This window comes from Chiloscyllium punctatum, chromosome 32, assembly GCF_047496795.1.
Source record: "Chiloscyllium punctatum isolate Juve2018m chromosome 32, sChiPun1.3, whole genome shotgun sequence".
In the NCBI taxonomy this organism is placed as follows: Eukaryota; Metazoa; Chordata; class Chondrichthyes; order Orectolobiformes; family Hemiscylliidae; genus Chiloscyllium; species Chiloscyllium punctatum.
The window spans coordinates 28955405-28976209 of NC_092770.1; the positions used below are offsets into that span (position 1 = coordinate 28955405).

Genomic DNA, 20805 nt, shown 5'->3' on the forward strand with positions numbered 1-20805 from the left:
GGTAAACCTTTTCTGTACCCTCTCCAAAGCAGCCACATCCTTCTGGTAGTGTGGTGGCCAGAGCTGTACGCAATTCCTCTCTTGTCACAAATTATCTGCATGTTGAAATACTGGAATCCTTTAACACTGTAGGGGCATGATTTTGAGAAGGTGCCAATACCTCAATGTATGTAGAGGCTTGATGTTCTCCAGTTTGAGAACTCCCTTAACGGTGGAATATGAAGTGATTTTCATCATGAGTCTAGACAGATACTGTGGCCCAAAAAAGGAAATCACAGAAAATTCACTGTAGCTGCATTCAGGTTTGAAAAGCTGCATTCAGGTCATAAACTGCAGGAAAGAAGTTGAGTAAACAATGCTTCCTGTTTATTCATGAATACTTCCCAACACTCGACATCACCATTCTCTAATGAACAGAGAAAACTTAGAGTCATCTTGCATCTGAATGTGAAGGAAAAAGTTCTAATGCATGAACAGGTATAACAGGTGGTACCTTTCTGCTTAGAATTGATCTCATTCGCTTTTTGTCTCCTGGTTTTCTGCGCTCCTCTTCGTAAACCAATACAAAATCAATTCGACGTTGGCCATCAGCAAAAAAGATAGAGTCTTCATTCCCATCAAACTCAACCTGTGTTTAATAAACCACGCATATTTCAATTCAAAACAAATGGATGTAAAAGGCAGGGAGAGAGAGGTCCTGCAATCCCAAACTCACAAATGATCAACAATAATTTCTGGACTTGCCAGATTTTGCAAGAGTGAATGCACAATAGTGGCAGCAAATGGCTAAGCACAAGCAATGCAATAATTTTGAAGTCAGGAATATCCTGGTTTAGGATTTCACATACCAGAAAAATTAATTTGAAATATTGTGCCTCACATACCACATTGTGAACACCCAAGGGGTCCAATTGGTAAATGGAACAAAAACACTCTGCCAAATCATCATATTGAAAAGTCTATAACATAAATAGCTCAATAAACATGGCGTTAACCGCGTATTTCTTCACATTAGCTTGTCACGATATGCAACATTATAGAGTATCTGCAGGAAAATAACAGGTGGCAATTAAAGCAGAAAATCATATTGGTTTGAGTCACTACAATTTTCTCATTTACCAGCCTCCTGTTCAAGCAACAGATTTTCTGACATGAGACACACTAGAGCAGGCAAAGTACTTCAATCTACATACATGTACACAACTAATTTATGTACAAGCCCATTTCTTATGATTAACTTACAACTGTTAAACAGCCATACAACAGGATGAAGGAGCGGTGCTCCAAAAGCTAGTGCTTTCAATTAAACCTGTTGGTCTATAACCTGGTGATGTGATTTTTAACATTATACAACAGGATGCACTTTTAAGGTACAGGTTACTTTTAATATCTATGTAAAGGACAAATCACAAGCATCTTCTTTCCATTTAAAACAGAGGCATGTTAATAGATCTACGTAGAAAGCCTGAAAATCTAACAATGATATTTACGTGTATTTTAGGTAGAATTGTAATTATTCATGTGAGACAGTATATTTTATGGATTCTATCTGATTTTACAATAGCTCTTGGAAAACTGCTGGTTCCAAATCTCTCTGGGATTTGCACCTGTTTTTGAGCACCGTGGTACATTGCTGATCTGGTTATTTGTCTGCAGGATGCTCACTCACCAGAATTCTCAAGAGCTTCATTATACAGAAGATTCAATGTAACTTTCTCTCTATCATAAGATCAGAAGTGAGGATTTCACCAATGATTGCATTATGTCCATTCAGCACCATTCCCGATACTGAAGTGATCCATGTCCACATGCACCAAGACCTGGACAATGTCCAGGTTCAGGCTGACAAGCAGCAAGTAATATTTGAGCCACACAGATATGAGGCAATGACCATCTCCAAAAAGAAATAATCTAACTATTGCCCCTTGACATTCAAGGAGGTAGTTCACCACAATCTTCTCCAGGGCAATAAGTGATGGTCCAGACAGCAAGCCCACATCTCATTAATGGATAGTAAATAGTGAGCTAACCTGTGAATTTCCAGTTTCCCTAGCTGGTTCACTACAACGCTAAACTGATCCACTACAACGCTAAGCTGGTCCACTTAAAACAAAATAAGAGCCATTAGGTGATTATATGTTGGAATGATATGCCCTTGAACTGTTAATTTATTATTGCTGCAACTGCAATTTATTTATGATTATAAGAGATTACAGGAGCAATTTGAGTGCAGAGTTGGCTAGGTTTCCTTTGTGCTTGAATTAGCTACATTAGGCCTCTGTTAATTGCTTTGTCAAATCGTAAATAGCTGTATGCTTTTTGCAGCATATTTTATGTCTTAGAACACTTTTACATCAGGAAATTACTCACTGGTTGCATAATGAAACAAGAAGCACCAAATATACTTTCAGAGTATACTTCTCAACTCCCTGCTAATTGTTCTACCACTTACTTTAATTTATTCCGTCTCCGCTGACCGAAATCTTCCCCATCCAGTTTATCTAGGTCCCTCAATCTGGAACAGCTCAACTGAACATCCCCTCAGACCCCTCTGTTCCAAAGAAAGTAACCCCAGTTAATTTAAATCTCCTCACAACTAACATTCTCCATTCCTGGCAACATCCTCATACAAAAGCAAAACACTGTAGATGCTGCAAATCTGAAACAAATGTAGAGTACGCTGGAGAAACTCAGCAGGAGTCTTTCTCTCTTCACAGATGTAGCCACAGTGTTAATGTTTCGAGTCTGGCATGACTTGTTCAGGACATCTTCATATCTTCTCTGTGCTGCCTCATGCAATAATATTAGAGAATCATTTCCTCCTTTAATGTTTGTTGGCTCAGCCTGTTTTTAAAATGTCTGTTGAAATTTGTTGGCAGCTAAGTACTTTGGAATGTTCTACAGCGTAGATGTAAGACCTTTTTTCCTAATATTAAACTGCATTTTGGTTTGGCTAGAACACCAATAAATACCACGCTCTTTTTAAACTATCTTGTTGAAGGACTTAAGAATCAGGGAAAGAACAATTGTCATCTTGATTGCGATAAGCTTCACAACTAGTGGATTTACAGAAGATTTGTAGCTCAGGTTGAGGTTCTGGATGTAAGTTTATTCGCTGAGCTGCAAGGTTTGTTTTCAGACGTTTCGTCACCATACAAGGTAACATCATAAATGAGCCTCCAGTGAAGCACTAGTGTTATGTCCCATTTTCTATTTACCTGTCTAGTTTTCTTTGGGTGTTTGGTGATTTTCTTTTCTGGCTCTTTTTCTTAGAAGGTGGTAGATGGAGTCCAAATCAATGTGTTTGTTGATAGTTGGAATGCCATGCTTCTAGGAATTCTCGTGCATGTCTCTGTTTGGCATGTCCTTTGATGGATGTGTTGTCCCAATCAAAGTGGTGTCCTTCCACATCCATACGTAAGGATACTAGTGATAGTGGGTCATGTCTTTTTGTGGCTAATTGGTGTTCATGTATCCTGGTGGTTAGTTTTCTGCCTGTTTGTCCAATGTAGTGTTTATTATAGTCCTTGCACGGTACTTTGCAAATGACATTAGTTTTGCTTGTTGTCTGTATAGGGTCTTTCAAGTTCATTAGCTGCTGTTTAAATGTGTTGGTGAGTTTGTGGGCTACCATGATACCAACATATTTAAACAGCAGCTAATGAACCTGAAAGACCCTATGCAGACAATAAGCAAAATAAACATCATTTACAATATACCTTGCAAGAACTGTAACAAACACTACGTTAAACAAACAGCAGAAAACTTGCCACCAGGATACATCAACTAGCCACAAAAAGGCATGACCCACTATCACTACATCCTTACATACAGATGAGGAAGGACACCACTTTGACTGTGACAACACATCCATCCGAGGACAAGCCAAACAGAGATACGCACAAGAATTCCTAGAAGCATGGCATTCCAACTGGAACTCTATCAATAAACACATCGACTTGAATCCCATCTACCATCCTCTGAGAAAAAGAACTGGAAATGACATCACCCACCCAAAGAAACCTAAACACATAAATAAAAAGCGGGACATAACACCTGCGCTTCGCCTGAGGCTCATTGATGATGTTACCTAGTACGATGACGAAATGTCTCAAACCGAACCTTGCAGCTCAGCGAGCAAACTTACATCCAGAGCTTCACAACTGCCTGACTGTTTGCCTTTCAAAATGAAATATAAAGCCAAAGGCAAATGAATGGTCAGTCCTGTTTGCACAGAGGATCTGGAGGAACAATCAACTTAGACCTGCTTACTGTGCAGCACTTGCTTAGTAGTTGAGTCATCATTGTGCATAATGATTAGATAATGGAACAGGCCAAAACATCACAGGATGGCAATTCTGCTAAGGAAGAAATTGATCCTTCTCAACTGTCAGCAGCCCTCTCCATGGGTAAATTAGTGAGACTGAGGAGTTCGTGTGAAGTGAAACACCCAACACGAGTGAACGGCAGTCGATATGGGTGGTAGGGAGAGCCCAAGCCTTGATACAACAGAGGCTCTAGTGGCATAATGATAATATCCTTACCTCTAAGCCAGGAGGCTTGGGGTCAGGTTCCACTGCTCCAAAGGCATGCCAGAACATCTCTGAACAGGTTGATAAAAATATTTACAAGGTGAGGGCCTCTCCCAGCTCTACTGAGCAGCACAGTGATGAGGACTTTGCTTTCCTAAGGCCATTAGAAATGCTACTGTACTTTTAGCAGAGTCAGGAAATGTTCTTAAAAGCAAGACAAAAATTGGTTGAAAGATGAATGAAAGGTAATTATCATTACCATTAACCATCGCTAGCAGCACCTTCTAAAACCATGAAGCGGAAGGGCATTAGCTACCTGGGTTGAAGGACATTGACATTCCTTCAGTATTGTTGGGTCAAAATCCTGGAACTCTCTTCTGAACAGTAAACCTGAACTAATGTGATTTAAGAAGACAGTTCATCACCACTTTCTCAAAGGTAGCTAGGGAAGGTCAACATATTCTAGCCTCGTCATGTTCACATTCCAGGGAAAAGTGATTTTTAAACACTGATCTTGGACAGGATATTGTACAGTAAAGAACAAATTCAAAACAAGCCCTTTTCAATTTGACAGTGACCCAGATTCCACCATCAAGTTAACATTGTGAAAATGGATGATAAATCAGAAGTCAACTCCTGGGGACTAACCACAGTTGTGCCGATACATTTGCTTAACACTCTGTCATTGTACAAGATCAGCAATGGAGACTAATAGTGATGTTGATTCACCCATGAGTGCAGTAACCAAGCCGTTTTTGCCCATTCTGTTGATTTGATACAGCTCACTTTTAAAACTAGACCTGAAAAACAGACTTGAAACGCAATATTCTATTTTTAGAATAGGAGGAAGTGTGACTTGTATTAGTGGTGCTGAACTTAAGCAACGCAAACCACACAGCACACAAATAACTGCAATCTCATTTTATTATATGTTTACTTCATCTTTAGATTTTTGTCACACACTTGATGGGTGAGGAAAGAATTTTGAAATTACAGGTTATTAATGTTTATAAATACATTGCAATAATTTAGTCCTCAATTATGTTTTGCAACATTTGACAATCAGTATGGACTGATATGGATTGAGGTTGTAGATTAATAACTTTGATCTGCATACATACTTATTTTGAGAAACCTGTTATTTTTCTTCGTTCAGTATTAAAATATATATTTCTCCAAGTTATCTCAATTGAGCTTCACAAGTTAGGGTTAAGTATTCTTCAGTACAGAGAAAAGTAATGGCTTTCTAAGCAATTAAAATAGCACATTTTGACCCAATATTTCGAGAGATAGAGATCACAGTCAGATTGCAACTCTGCTCCTTTTCACTTCCCCTAATCCCGGAGCTCCACCTTTCTGATCTTAACTTCCAATTTTGGTCTCTTGAAACCCAAAGCTTGCCTGTCCAGCAACCCTTCCAGCTGCAGGAACAGTAATAGAGGCCAAGACACCAATCCTTTACAGCAGTAAGTGCAATATCCCAGGGTTTAAAGGTCTGAAGGTATGGAGAAGATAAAACAAATGAATGAGGAGGGAGGGTTAGATGGCAGGTAGGTGGGTGAGAGACTAAGGTGGCAGATAGATAGAAATGGGTGGCAGGTGAGTGCATAGAGCCACAAGGAAGTGGGTGAGGGTTTAACGATGGGTTGGGGTGGGGCAAGATTGTGGTCGTGGAGTATGTGAGATCAGGGGAGGGTAGTTGGATTGTAGGGGGATATTGAGGGGGAGGGGTATAGCTACACAGAAGTTAGAACAGATTTTAATTCCCCTCACGTTTCCTGGGTAACCAGCTAAGTAAGTTAGAACCCTTTGAATTGTGTAATTCCAGCTCAGAGTTGTAGATCTTTACAGATAGCTCCACAGACAGGGCACCTGTTTATCAGAAGGTTAAACTTTCCAGGCAATTACTGCACAGCCAGGACTTCCAAGGGATCCGAGCATACATCTTTCAGGGTACACCCAGATTTCAACTACATCAAGACTGGAAGGTCTGGGTCAATATTTTTTAATTAAATACTCTGCGCGCTAAATGATGCCATTACATTTAGTGTCTAACAATACAACCTCGTATATCAACAACAGGATCAAGAATCTATTCTAGTTTCCTGGCTCTATGTACAGCAACCTTCTGTGGCTCTAGTAAATGGAGTCTCCAGTTCCGTGAGCATTAGCTCAAAATGACAAAAGGGTTTGCTGTTAGTGAAAACATATTGTACAAAATCCAAAAATGGGCACAGGGATCCCAAAATGCCTCTAACACATATCAGTACATTGTGTATGTCAAGTTAGTGTTGCTTGCTTTGGTAATCATTGCTGAGTGCAGTTCACTATCTGCACTGCATCTAGCTACAGCAGGGAGTCCAACCTCCTAATAGCCTAGCTTTACTTGAAGGATGCCCACACTTCTTAAAGGGCTGGAAAAGTGACTGGAGTTGTTTCAGAGGTGCATTTATTCAGCTAGGTATAACGGCTGAGCACACGCAGTTTTTCTAATATGATTTTGGAAGTGTTGGGTCAAAGGGTGGAAAGATGTCCTGTGTCCACAAGGGGGTGGTGCTGGTTGCCAGAGGCCACCCACGTATGAGGTCAGTTGGCAACGGGTAATAACTGGAGTGGATTCCACCTGAGGTGTATTTTTCTCAAGTGTGGACGCAGTGTAGAAAGAATTTAATGGCTCGAGTGTGTTATCGTGGCTTACAAGTTCAAAGTCACATTTTACAAACTGGACCATGAGCCTCACTCGTGGCTCATATTCACCACACCCCCATCACTCACCTACCAACAATATCTTTGAATCAGCTCTCAAGAATAACATTCCTTTATTCTCATAGACCTAGCACTGTTGTAACTTCACACCCAACAAACTGGAAACTATCCAACCATGAGAGCCACAACATTAAAAAATTGCACAACATCCAATAAAGCATTTCCCTCTGTGTTGCAAAAGATAGCACATTATAGCTGGCAGCAGGAAAGAGCTGCTGACTGAAGTGTTGGCATCTTTTTAATCTACGTGGAGGAGACACTACTAACCACCAAGATACAGGGTATTGCTGAACCTGTGGTCATTCATGTCAGTGGAAAAATGGGCGTATAAGAATACCTAAGCCACCTCCTCTTATTCCAATTCCACCTCATCCTTTAATGCCTTCTGAACAAGAAGGTGCAGTAGGCATGAACATACACTTCTTACTTCCTTCTCTCCCTTCCCCAACGCTTGTAATAGCTTTTCACTTCCTGTTTCCAAGAACTGACACCTAAAAATCAGTGGAGGAAGGGGAAGGAAGAAGCAAAAATATTCTTTAGTTTCTTCCATCTTGAGTGACAAAGGTTGTTCCAGCATAATGTCACAAACACTTGATCCCGACTCAGCTGAGTATGACAGAACTTTACCAGAATGGTACAGTCACTAGAAGCTTGAGGACACGTACCTGTTAGTGGAGGCTTGTTCTTCCTTTCTGCATGGGGTCTGAGTCAGAGTCATGAGCTACGCTAAAACTGGACAATCCCTGCTGCCCGGTAGCTAGCCTTTGTCATACCATGGTGACTCAAGTACAGCTGACAAGGAAAATGATGCAGAATTAAGGAATGGTGGTGGCACTAGTGCTTGCAGGTCAGATGAACACTGAGGCAGTGTGATTTGGGTGTGAATATAGGAGGTATAGTTAGTAAGTTTGCAGATGACACCAAAATTGGAGGTGTACAGGACAGTGAAGGAGGTTACCTCAGATACAACAAGATCTTGATCAAATGGGCCAAATGGGCTGAGGAGTGGCAGATGGAGTTTAATTTAGATAAATGCAAGGGGCTGCATTTAGGAAAGGCAAATCAGAGCAGCACTAATATACTTAATGGAAAGGTCCTGGGGAGCATTGCTGAACAAGGAGACCTTGCTGTGCAGGTTCATAGCTCCTTGAAAGCAGTCACAGGTAGACAGAATAGTCAAGGAGACATTTGGTACGCTTTCCTTTACTTTGGTCAGAGCATTAGTACAGGAGTTGGGAGGTCATATTGCAGCTGTACAGGTTAGGCCACTGTTGGAATATTGCGTGCAATTCTGGTCTCCCTCCTATCAGAGGGATGTTGTGAAACTTGAAAGGGTTCAGAAAAGATTTACAAGACTGTTGCCAGGGTTGGAGTATTTGAGCTATAGGGAGAGGCTGAACAGGCTGGGGCTGTTTCCCCTGGAGCATTGGAGGCTGAGGGGTGACCTTATAGAGTTTTATAAAATCATAAGGGGCATGGATAGGATAAATAGACAATGTATTTTCCCTGGGGTGGGGGAATCCAGAACTAGAGGGAAGCGTACATAAGGTCTAGGAAGCTAAGAACAGAACAGGCCCTGGAGGAATATCGGAAGAGTAGGACAAGTCTTAAACAAGGATTCAAGCCGGTTAAAAGAGGTCATGAAATAGCTTTAGCGAGCAGAATTAAGGAGAATCCCAAAGCATTTTATTCTTATATGAGAAGCAAGCAGGTAACGAGAGAAAGGATTGGTCCACTAAAGGATAATGAAGGAAGGCTGTGTGTCGAACCTGAGAGAATGGGTGAGATTCTGAATGATTACTTTGCATCAGTGTTCACTGAGGAGAGGAACATGATAAACGGTGAGATCAGAGGTAGAAGTTTGATTAGTCTGGATCACATTGACATAAGTAGGGAAGATGTGTTGGGTAGGCTAGAGGTTATTAAGGTGGACAAATCCCCAGGACCGGATGGGATCTATCGCAGGTTGCTGAGGGAGGTGAGAGAGGAAATAACTGGCTCCCTGACAGATATCTTTGTGGCATCCTTAAATACAGTTGAGGTGCCGGAAGACTGGAGGGTTGCTCATGTTGTCCCCCTGTAGAAGAAATGTAGTAGGGATATTCTTAGTAACTACAGACCAGTGAGCCTGACGTCAGTGGTGGGAAAGTTGCTGGAGAAGGTATTGAGGGATAGGATCTATTTATATTTAGAAAAGAATGGGCTTATCAGTGATAGGCAACATGGTTTTGTGTGGGGAAGATTGTGCCTTTAGAGTTCTTCGAGGAAGTGACGAAGTTGATAGATGAAGGAAGGACTGTTGATGGACTTTAGTAAGGCATTTGATAAGGTTCCCCATGGTAGACTAATGGAGAAAATGAAGTCACATGGTGAGCAGGGTGTTCTAGCTAGGTGGATAAAGAACTGGTTGAGCAACAGGAGACAGAGAATAGTATTTGAAGGGAGTTTCTTGAAATGGAGAAAGGTGACTAGTGATGTTCCACAGGGGTCAGTACTGGGGCCACTGTTGTTTGTGATATACATAAATGATCTGGAAGGGAGTATTGTTGGTATGGTCAGCAAGTTTGCAGATGACACGAAGATTAGTGGAGTAGCAGAAAGCCTAAGGGACTGTCAGAGAATACAGGAGGATATAGATAGACTGGAGAGTTGGGGGAAAAAGTGGCAGATGGTTTTCAATTCAGACAAATGTGAGGTGATGCATTTAGGCGAGACTAATTCAAGAGCGAATTATACAATGAATGGAAGAGCCTTGGGAAAAGTTGATGGGCAGAGAGATCTGAGAGTGCGGGTCCATTGTACTCTGAAGTTTGCTGCACAGGTGGATAGAGTGGTCAAGAAGGCAGATAATATGCTAGCCTTCACTGGACGGGGTATTGAGTATAAGAGCTGGCAAGTCATGTTAAAATTGTACAAGACATTGGTTCGGCCATATTTAGAATATTGTGTTCAGTTCTGGTCGCCACATTACCAAAAGGATGTGGACACTTTGGAAAGGGTGCAGAGAAGGTTTACGAGCATGTTGCCTGGTATGGAAGGTGCTAGCTATGAAGAGAGGCTGAGTAGGTGAGGTTTATTTTCATTAGAAAAAAGGAGATTGAGAGGGGACCTGATTGACATTTACAAAATCTTGAAGGGTATAGACAGGACGGATAGAGACAAGCTTTTTCCCAGGGTGAGGGATTCAATAACGAGAGGTCACGCTTTCAAGGTGAGAGGTGGAAAGTTTAAGGGGGATACACATGGCAAGTACTTCACACAGAGGGTGGTGGGCATTTGGAACGTGTTCCCAGCAGAGGTGATAGAGGAAGGCACGGTAGATTCATTTAAGATGTGTCTGGACAGATGGATGAGTAGGTGGGGAGCAGAGGGATACAGATGCTTAGGAATTGACCGACAGGTTTAGACAGTACATTTAGATTGGCTCGAGCTTGAAGGGCCGAAGGGCCTGTTCCTGGGCTGTAAATTTTCTTTGTTCTTTCTTCATTGTTCTAGAGGGCATAGGTTTAGGGTGAGGGGGGAAAAATTTAAAAGGGACGCAAGGGGCAACCTTTCACGTAAGGGGTGGTGCGTCTATGGAATGAGCTGCCAGAGGAAGTGGTGGAGGCTGGTACCATTACAACATTTAACAGGCATCTGGATGGATATGTTAGTAGGAAGGCCTTAGAGGGATATAGGCCAATTGCTGGAAAATGGGACTAGATTAATTTAAGATATCTGGTTGGCATGGATGAGTTGAACTGAGGGATCTGTTTCCGTGCTGTACATCTCTATGGACACAATGGATGCAGCAAAGGGATGGGAAAAGAATTTAAAAGCTGAAACTAAAAAGATAAAATTGCTGTAAAGAACAAACGGCAATTTTTTTTTTGTATATTTATCTAAAAAAGAAAACTTTACTGGATTCTGGTTGCAGTCTCTCAAAGTCTGGGCCAATGCATGAAAATTTGCTGTTGCAAGTAAGTTATTCACTGCCAACTGACTGAGCAGAAACTGCTGTTTTCCATAATGAACTGATTAGACTAACTCACAGACTTGATTAAATTGTCAAATTAGGAAATTGATTTCCTGCGTATGACGACTGCAGACAGCTCCCAATGAGAAAGGCATCACTGAAATACTAGCATGTGGATGATCCACCCCAGGGACCCCCAGAGGGCCCCCATCATGGAGCAGTACTTGAAATATCAAAACATTCATGGCTATAGGTCAAGTACTGCAACATGGGATTCATGTAGATATTTCAGTGCAGACTCAATGGGACTGAATGGCCTCTTCTGTGCTGTATAACCCTATAACATTGCATATGCCAGTCTTCAGCCAATCCAATTCACTCTGCACTAAATCTAAAACTGCCGATGACACTCGATAGAGCAAAGACTCTGCCCATAATCTAAGTTTCTTGAGAACATTAGCTCTGACAACAGTCTGGCAATAATACAACAAACCCCTGCTCCAGAACTTGCTGCTCCCCTCGCCAAGCTGTTCCAGTATAGCTACAACACTGGCACCTACCTGATAATGGAGAAAATTGCTCAGGTATGTCCTGTACACAAAAGCAGGACAAATCCAAACCAGACAATTACTGCTCCATCAGTCTACTCTCGATAGTCAACAGAACAATGGAAGGGAATGCTGGCAATGCCATCAAACAGCACTGACTCAGCAATACCTTGCAGAGTTTTGCTTCCACCAGCTGCTGACTTCATTCCAGCCTTAGTCCAAGTGAAGTGAGAAGAGCCAAGCTCCAGACTTGAGCTGAGAGCAGCTGCCTTTGACATTAGGGCAGAATTTGACAGAGTATAGCAGATAGGAGCCTTTGGAAACATCTATCAATGGCAATCAGGGCAAAGACATTTCACTAGCTGAAGTGAAACCGGGCACAAAGCATAGTGGTGGCCATTAGACGTTAATCATCTGTTTCATGACATCTCTGCAGGAGTTCCTCAGGGCCGCCTCCCTGGGCCTAACCACCTTCAGCTGTTTCATTAATAACATTCGCTCCAAAACAAGGTCAGAAATGGGTATATTCACTAATGACTGCACAATGGTCAGCACTATTTGTGACTCTTCAATTGCTCAACCTGGAAATGCAGGTTAAGGCTCAAATAGGTCAGGTCCAGAGTTGATTGAGAACAAGTGAGACTCACTGGGTTTGTGTATTTAAGAGCTGCATTTATGAAAGGATCTGGTGGTGAAAGGGTAATATCCCCACCACTGGTTGAGAAGGTCTGTGTTCGATTCCCACCTCCACTGGAAGTGTGTCATTACAGATCAATTCAAATATTCACAGAGGTCATGTGGTGCACTGGCTCCATTTCTGACTCGAAACCAGAATCTCTACATTCAAGCCCCACTTCAGGACTTGATGGCCAATTAAAGTTGACTATTAACTTGTACATTCTGGGTTCTCACAGTGCAGTGGTAATGTTCCTCTTTCTCAGACAGAAGGCCTGGGTTCAAATCGAACCTCCTCCTGAGGTGCATCATAACATATCTGACTAGATTAATTAAAAGTATCTAAGATTAAAAATCAACCCAGAGTTTAGAAACCAAATGAGGTGTGTTCAAAGAGACTGTTGTGGCACAGTGGTAGTGTCCATACCTTTGAGGTAGGAGGACCACCAGATTCAAATCCCACTGCTCCAGAAGACAAACAAGGTACACCTTTGGTTTTATCCCTACCAGGAAGGAGTAAAATTAGACATTTTTTTCAAAATAGAATGTAACAGACCTGGATACCAAAGAGGGATTGTACATTCTAACATAATTATAGACAGAATTTGCAAACAGGATGGCTTGTTGGAAGCCATCAATGCCCAGACGATATTTGAGAAACGTAACAAGATGGGCAATCAATCCATGGAAGAACATATCTGAGAGTTTGACAAGTTATATAAAAGGCCAAAGACATACAATGTGGATATTCTGGAGTCTGCATTGGCATTTAAGTTACTATATTGTGCAGATATCTTACTCATGGATAGATGTTTGGCTTTTGACAGGTCTTCAATCTCGTAAGCAATGACTCACTTTTTGAAGAAATGGTTGCTGACACACAAAAAAACTTTTAGGGAAGTAATCCTTTCCAGCTAACATCAGAGAACCTGTTGGGAGCTCTGCTCTGGCATGGAGAATGGAAGACTCCATGACTACAGACTCTCAGAGTGCAAGGAGGCTCTAGTCATGGCTACCAAATAAGAACGGAATGGCTGGAAGATGTTTTAAAAGGGATTGCATATTTAAATCAAACATTTTCAAATCAAACAAAAATGCATAATTGAGGCGGTAGAGAACAACAAAGGAGACGAATGTATCCAAGGGGGTTAGTGTTTTTTTTATTCACTGGTGGGACATATGTGTTGCTGGCTGGGCCAGCATGTATTGCCTGTCCCTCGCTACCTTTGAGACAGTGATGGTAAGCTGCCTTCTTGAACCATATGCTGTAGGTAGACCCATAAAGTTAATATATACTTCTAGTGTAAGTCCAAATATCCCTATGGCCAAAGGTGGCCGAAGATAAGGAGTCATAACTTGAAGCACCTCATAAAAGACGTTATTCTGAGGGTGAACTTGAGGAGGATAAATAACAAGAAAATATTGTGTTACTGGTCAAAGGGCTTAAACCAGACCATGAGAATTTACAAAGATTGACCAAAACCGAGTCAAAAAGATGGGTTGGAAAGTATTTCTGAAAGAGGACAAAAATAAAATGGCAAGATGGCAGATGGTGAAAAACGTCTTACCAATGGTGAAGAAAGTGGAGTGGAGATCATATAAAAGAACAGTGTCAATAAACGAAAAGGTACAGCAGATGATATTAGGATGAAAAAGATATAGCAATAAGGTATGGTAATGCCTAAATAGGTCTGAAGCTGAGGGTGAGGACTCCTCAATAAATCATGCTGAGGGACCAGAAGCCAGCGGTGGTGAGAATAATGGGATGAACTTTGTGTGAGCCCTGATGTAATTGTGTTTTTCATAAATTGTGAGGCATTAGAGAGAGTGGGAGATGCAAGGATTGCAAGGAAATCTAGTGCAAATAAATTCAGGAAAACAAAATTGGCATGGAAACCTGAATGAGGGGCAGATATTTTGGATACATCCAGGCATGCCTAACTTTTGCATAAAGGCAGGTGGCTGATCTTAATTGGTCAGGAGGCAATAATCAGTTTCCCAGTGGCAGATTCAAGTTTTGCAATTAAGGTCTCAAACTTTCAGGTATGTTCGGTAACCCATGTTGCACTTAGTAGCATACCATATATATTAGTCAACAGCTCTGCCCTTTATAATTACATTTACTGGTGGTATCTTGCTAGCTAAAAACGGGAAACGTTCCCAAAGCCAAAATATCCAGGTGGGGCACATACATGGCGATGCAGACTTCCTTGTCCAAGCTCTGGAAAGTACCAACTGCTCCAGTTCCTTCATTACCAGGATGCGTCTTTGCATCAATGCTCAGTGTTATATAAGCTGAGAAAAACATAACCACATGGGAACATACTCCCTCACGACCTCCCAAATACAGTCCCTCCTATTTTTATGCCTGCCTCCACACTAGTCTCAAAAGAAGAAACTTGCGCCCATCCCATTTGGGGATTCAGAGGTGACCAAGATTTCAAATGACCTGTTGTCACATTTAAATTCTAGTTGATGGAGGAAGCAGCCTGCAGTTTATTCATCATCTCTGAGAATGGATATGCATTGCAATACAAATGCAAGCTGTTGTATCCCTACTGAGCACCATTTTGTAATTACCACAGAGTAAGTCATAATAAGGTACACAAAGCAGACATTCATCTCTTTCTCAAAGTGGGTTCTAGCTTCCTTACATATGTACTAACAAAGAGCAAAAACATTTTTCTTGCTACAGCAGTACAATTTCTGTTAAGTGGTAGTAGTTTGAATGGTCTTAGGGGAACAGCTACTTCTGTTCAAAATAATTAATTTACTCTTCATGTTGACATCTACATTTGAATACATAAATGTCACTGGGAGGAAATTATGTCTTAAAGATTGTTATTTTACTCGCTCTGTTATACAGATCAATGATTGTAAGTCAGAATTATGACAGGGATCATTTTTAAATTAACAATGTACAGAGTGGACTGGTGTGCATTTAAACTGTGCTCTCCATTGACAAATTTTCAGAGAGGTGCTGGCCGAGTGGTATCATCACTTTCAGCAAAAAATGTATTTTCTTTCAGTGCATCATACGTTTGCAATGTTAGTGCAATATAACAAATAAAAGGGATGAGCCATTCAGGACTGAGATGAGGAAGAATTTCTTCACACAGAGGGTTGTGAACCTTTGGAATTCTCTCCCACAGGAAGCTGTTGGGGCCAGTTTGTTAGATATATTCAAGAGGGAGCTGGAGATGGCCCTGGTGGCTAAATGGATCAAGGGGTATGCACAGAAAACAGGAATAGAATACTGAGATTGCATGATCACTCATGATCATATTGAATGATGGGGCTGGCTGGAAGGGCTGAATGGCCTACTGCTGCATCTATTTTCTATGTTTATTTACATATGCCTATATCAGCTTTGCGTATATTCAGTGGCCCGACCTCAGCAATAAAGAATTTCATGGATTCACTATGCTCTGGAGAAGAAATTCCTCCTCATTTCTGACTTAGAATCTCCTTCTTCTGAGATTATGCTCTCTGATCCTAGATTCTCGCACAAGGAAAGATAACTTTTGCGCATCTACCCTCTTAGTTCTAGAGGAATTGTCTATGTTTCAATAAGGCTGCCTCTCATTCTTCTACATTCCAACAAGTACAGTCTCAATGTATTTAACCTCTCCTCATAGTACAGAACCTCTATACCCAGTATCAGCCTGGTGTTACCTTCACTGGACTGTCTCCAATGCCAGTACATCTTTCCTTCGATAAGGAGCTCCAAACTGTTCACAGTTTTCCAGCTGGGTACTAACTACTGCCTTGTATAATTCTAGCAATAAGCACTTGCTGGCCACTTGCAGGCCTATGACTGGAACTTTACTTACCTGTGCCTTTCTCACAGATTAGTTAATTGATTAAATCACTTGAGATGATTACCAACTGAGCCTCAACATTTACATTTCCTTTAAAAGGTAAAGCAAATGGCTTTAAACAACAGGAGACATCATTAAAGCTTCAGTTATGCCATCAAGCGAACAAAAATCACAAGTTAAAAGCCATTCTCTCAGCAGTCAGCAGCATACCATGAATTTGCTCATGAATCCTGCACCATTCGCAATGAGTAGCTGTGGGATAGTTAGAAACAGATTAATAGAAAACATAGAAACAAACAGCATTTTATTCCATCTTTGAACAGAGGATTTTCATTCAGAAAGTGCTTAATAACCAGCAACAAGTCAAAACTTGGATAAAATGTTCTAATTTTTAAATAGGGTACCTCAGTTCTGGCTTGCAAGACACTAAATAAATCATTGCTACAACTGGTTTGCAGACCACTGATGAAATACACTTTTATACGTTAGAGATGATGCATTAGTTTTTAATATCAAAACATTTAGAAACACAAATTCAATCAGATTTTCAGTATTTACATGAAAGACATAGTCCATAACTAAATGACTTTTACATTTTCTTCACATCTTTCAAGGATAGTAATTAAACCAATCAAAAACTCAAAAGTAATCAGACTGTGGTTTAGAAGAGACTGGTTAGTACTGATTACAAGTAATAGGATAAGGCCAGATATATCTGAGCTTCTCAATTCTACAGTGTCTATTGCAGTTTTATCTAAATTTTCTACAAATCTGCAATAGTGTACACTGGAATGTAGGCAGTCATTATTACTGTTTTTAAAGTGGTACTTTTAGTTTAGGTAAAGTAGCATAAACATGAATACTTGTTAACCCTGGGCAGTGCTCTGCATCTTACAATGACTCTTCTCCTCACTGCTCCATGAAGGTTGACAAATTATATCTGGCCTTATCTTAATGGGTATTTATGATTTGTGTGTTGTTAGCTCATGTGTAGTTTTTGACCACCTTGCCAATTTATTACCAGTGCTCCAAATCTCTGATATTGACATTAATCTTGCTGTTTAAATTAAAATTTAAAACAAAAGCACTTCAGAGTAGTCATCAGGTTGAATTGGTTTTGTGCGCATCCATTTTGAGATTCTGGTGTTTGCACTGAATCAGACAAAAGTTTCCGTTTCCCTTACCTAACCCTGAATATCATGTGGGGAAGCAATGGCCTAAGGATACCAGCCCTAGACTATTAATTCAGAGACCTTGGTAATGATCTGAGGACCTAAGTTTGAATCACGCCATTGCAGATGGCAGAATTTGATTCTGATAAAAATTTGGAATTAACAGTCTAATGATGACCATGAAACCATTGTTGATTGTTGGGAGAAATGAAAAAAAGTCTCTGGTGCCCTTTAGGGAAGGGAGCTGTCTGATTTGACAAGTACGTGACTCCAGACCAAAACAAGATGGCTGACATTTAACCGCTCCCATGGTAGTTAAGAATCAGCAATAAAATGTTGGCCTAGTCAGTGACACTCACTCCTATGAATGAATAAAGAAAAAGCTAAAATGGTCTTCCGATCCATAATTATGCCACAATTTGTGGTTTATCAAATCCAATTTATTTTAATAAAGTGGCTTTCATAATAGAAGCTTACATTTTTTAAGTAGCAGGGTCATGGATTGCATGACTTGAATTTACTTCGGAGGGATTTAAGTTTTTATTTTACAAGATGTTCTTTATATTTGAGCTGTTATTTATATCCACATCTAGAGGCATGGTGTTATGTCATCCAGTGTCATGTGTTTGCAGAACTGCTTACAGTCAATTCCACGTGTTGATTTGTTTCCTTATTTCTGCTCATTCTGGATACATACTGCAATTCTGATGCAGTATCACTGGTTGTTAACCATACTGTTGAGCACCACTGCACAAGAGATTGTAATCAGCACATGTGTGACGTGGACCAATACATCAAGAAATCTACTTTGCAAACATGTGGAAGGTCAAATTCTGTCTCGACTCATGAGCAATGAGAGGGTATGTTTGGATCTATGAGAAAGCTCTCTGATCAGATCTGGTTCACAGTACCAATACTGAGAGCTAGTCACGTGTTTTTATTTAATTTTAAATACTGCATGGCCTATAGTATAAAGATTTCAATTATCCTTCCTGAAATGTTTTAGACAGTACTTAATGTCATCAAATGCTAGGGCTCTCTGTCCCTTCGCTTGACTGCAGCAGAGCATTTATTTATTTTTGACACGCCTAGTTCACTTGGATCTTATTTTCCATCCTGATGTGAGAGTTACATGTGGAAATGGGCTTCATCGTTCAGTTGAGCAAGTAGGGAGACACAGAAAAGTCATGCCAGCAAATGATTAACAAGTTGCTTCAGCAGAAGAACACACTTCTGTTTTAATGGGCTCGATTTTAAAAGGAGTGGCAATCTCTTGCAAATTGATTCTGACCAGGACTCCTTCAGAAATGTGGAGTGCAACTTCCGTGCTGAGAATTCTCTTGCGATGCAGAGCTGTCAGAGGAAGGCAAACCACATTCTCGTTTCACAGCAGTCAGCTGCTGTATCTTCCAAAACCACAGACACTTTGACAGCTGCTGTCAAATGGCAAGTACATAACTGTGAGGTTACAGTGCCAGGTAAACAGGGTGCAAGTACCATGGGGTAGGTGCCTGATGGGTAGGTGTCAGAATGGGCAGATGCAGGAAGATCCAGAGCTGGAAAACAAAGGGGCTGAGTCCCAGGGGAAGTGGAGACAGATTGGGTCCTGACCAGGGGAAGAGAATGGGAGTGTGCCCCTGGAGTATAGGGGGGAGGCAGATCCAGAGAGGAGTCAGGTCCGAGGGAGTGACAGTAAGTCAGGAAGGTAGCGCAGACAAGTTTTGAGCAGAAGAGGTTTGCGGGTCCTGGGGGTGTGAGATAAGTATTCTGTGGGAAGATGTATTTGGGGTTACTGAGATAAGTACAGGTACACTTGAATAGTTACTCAGGAGTTAGACAACATATTTAACTAATTATGAGGAAGTATATATTTAATTTCATTTGAACCCTCTGAATTCTCAGACTTAAATGGAGTATTTTGAAGTATTCTAGGTATAGAATTGACCACAGGAATCTTCAATTTCCCAGGCAATGCTTTTGAAGTCTGCAGGATCTCTGTATACCAGTGGTGATCAGTAGTGTGCCACAAGGATTGGTGCTGAGTCCACTGCGTTTTGTTATTTATGGAAATGATTGGGTGTGAACAAAGGAGGTATAGTTAGTAAGTTTGCAGATGACACCAAAATTGGCGGCATAGTGGACAGCAAAGGAGGTTATCTCAAAGTACAACGGGACATTGATCAATTGGGCTGATGGGCCGAGGAATGGCAGATGGAATTTAATTTAAATCAATGCATTTTGATAAAGCAGATCAGTACACTTAACAATAAAGTTCTGGGGAGTGTTGCCAAACAAACAAACAGACCTTGGAGTGCAGTTTTTAGTTCTTGAAAGTGGAGTTGCAGGTAGATAGGGTAGTGAAGGTGGTGTTTGGTATGCTAGCTTTATTGGTCAGTACATTGAGTATAGGAGTTGGGAGGTCATGATGTAACTGTAAAGGACATTGGCTAGGCCACTTTTGGAATACTGCATTCAATTCTGGTCTCCCTGCTACAGGAAAGATATTGTGAAATTTGATAGGGCTCAGAAAATATTTCCAAGGCTATTGCTAGAGTTGGAGGGTTTGGGCTGAATAGGGAGAGGCTGAATAAGCTGGGGCTATGTTTCCTGGAGCGTTGGAGACTGAAGGATTACCTTCATAGAGGTTTATAAAATCATGAGGTGCATGGATAAGTTGAAAAGCCAGGATAGAGAGTCCAAAAATAGAGGGTATAGGTGAAGGGCGAGAATTTAAAAGGGACCTGAGGGGCAACATTTTCACGCAGAGGGTGGTGCGTGTATGCAATGAGCTGCCAGAGGAAGTGGTAGAAGCTGGTACGATTACAACATTTAAAAGGCAGCTGGATAGGTACATGAATAGGAAGGGTTTAGAGGAATATGGGCTAAATGCTGGCAAAAGGGATTTGATTAGTTTAGTTACCACGGACATGTTGGTCCGAAGGGTCTGTTTCCGTGCTATACAACTGTATGATTCTTTCAGGTCTGTCCCCAATGGAATAATGACCGCTTGGCCGCTGGAAACAAGTGGGACTCCTGCGCGGTTGGTGGGGTGTCGTACAGATCTCACATCAACCACTTCCCAGAGGCCCTGCTCACTGATCCATGTAGCTGGATGCCAGCACATTTCTCTTTTTTGGTTCTTCATGTAAAGTGATCTGTTTTGAACATGGGTGTGTTCAGTTACACCCTCCCTCTGAGGCACTGGCCAATGGCAAACTGGGAGGAGGTGGAGGAGGAGGAAGCGATGAAATGCAGACCCTTCTGTCTCTACCTAGACCAGACACAGCTAAATTAATAGTGGGAAGGGAGAAAACACTGAGCCCAAAAATGACTGGA

At 41.2% G+C, this 20805-nt stretch overlaps 1 protein-coding gene across 4 annotated transcripts in view; it reads right to left on the minus strand.

Moving 5' to 3' along the window:
• The window catches only part of ano6 (anoctamin 6), a 145861-nt gene that overhangs the window by 71857 nt on the left and 53199 nt on the right, over nt 1-20805 (minus strand). For 2 of the 4 annotated variants that reach the window (XM_072551962.1, XM_072551965.1), the window contains exons 4-5: nt 16508-16549; nt 494-628 (exon numbers count right to left, since the gene is read on the minus strand). In XM_072551962.1, coding sequence (XP_072408063.1) covers nt 494-628; nt 16508-16549 — 177 coding nt within the window. The remainder of the gene's footprint in view (nt 1-493; nt 629-16507; nt 16550-20805) is intronic. The other 2 variants (XM_072551963.1, XM_072551964.1) reach the window with 1 other exon arrangement.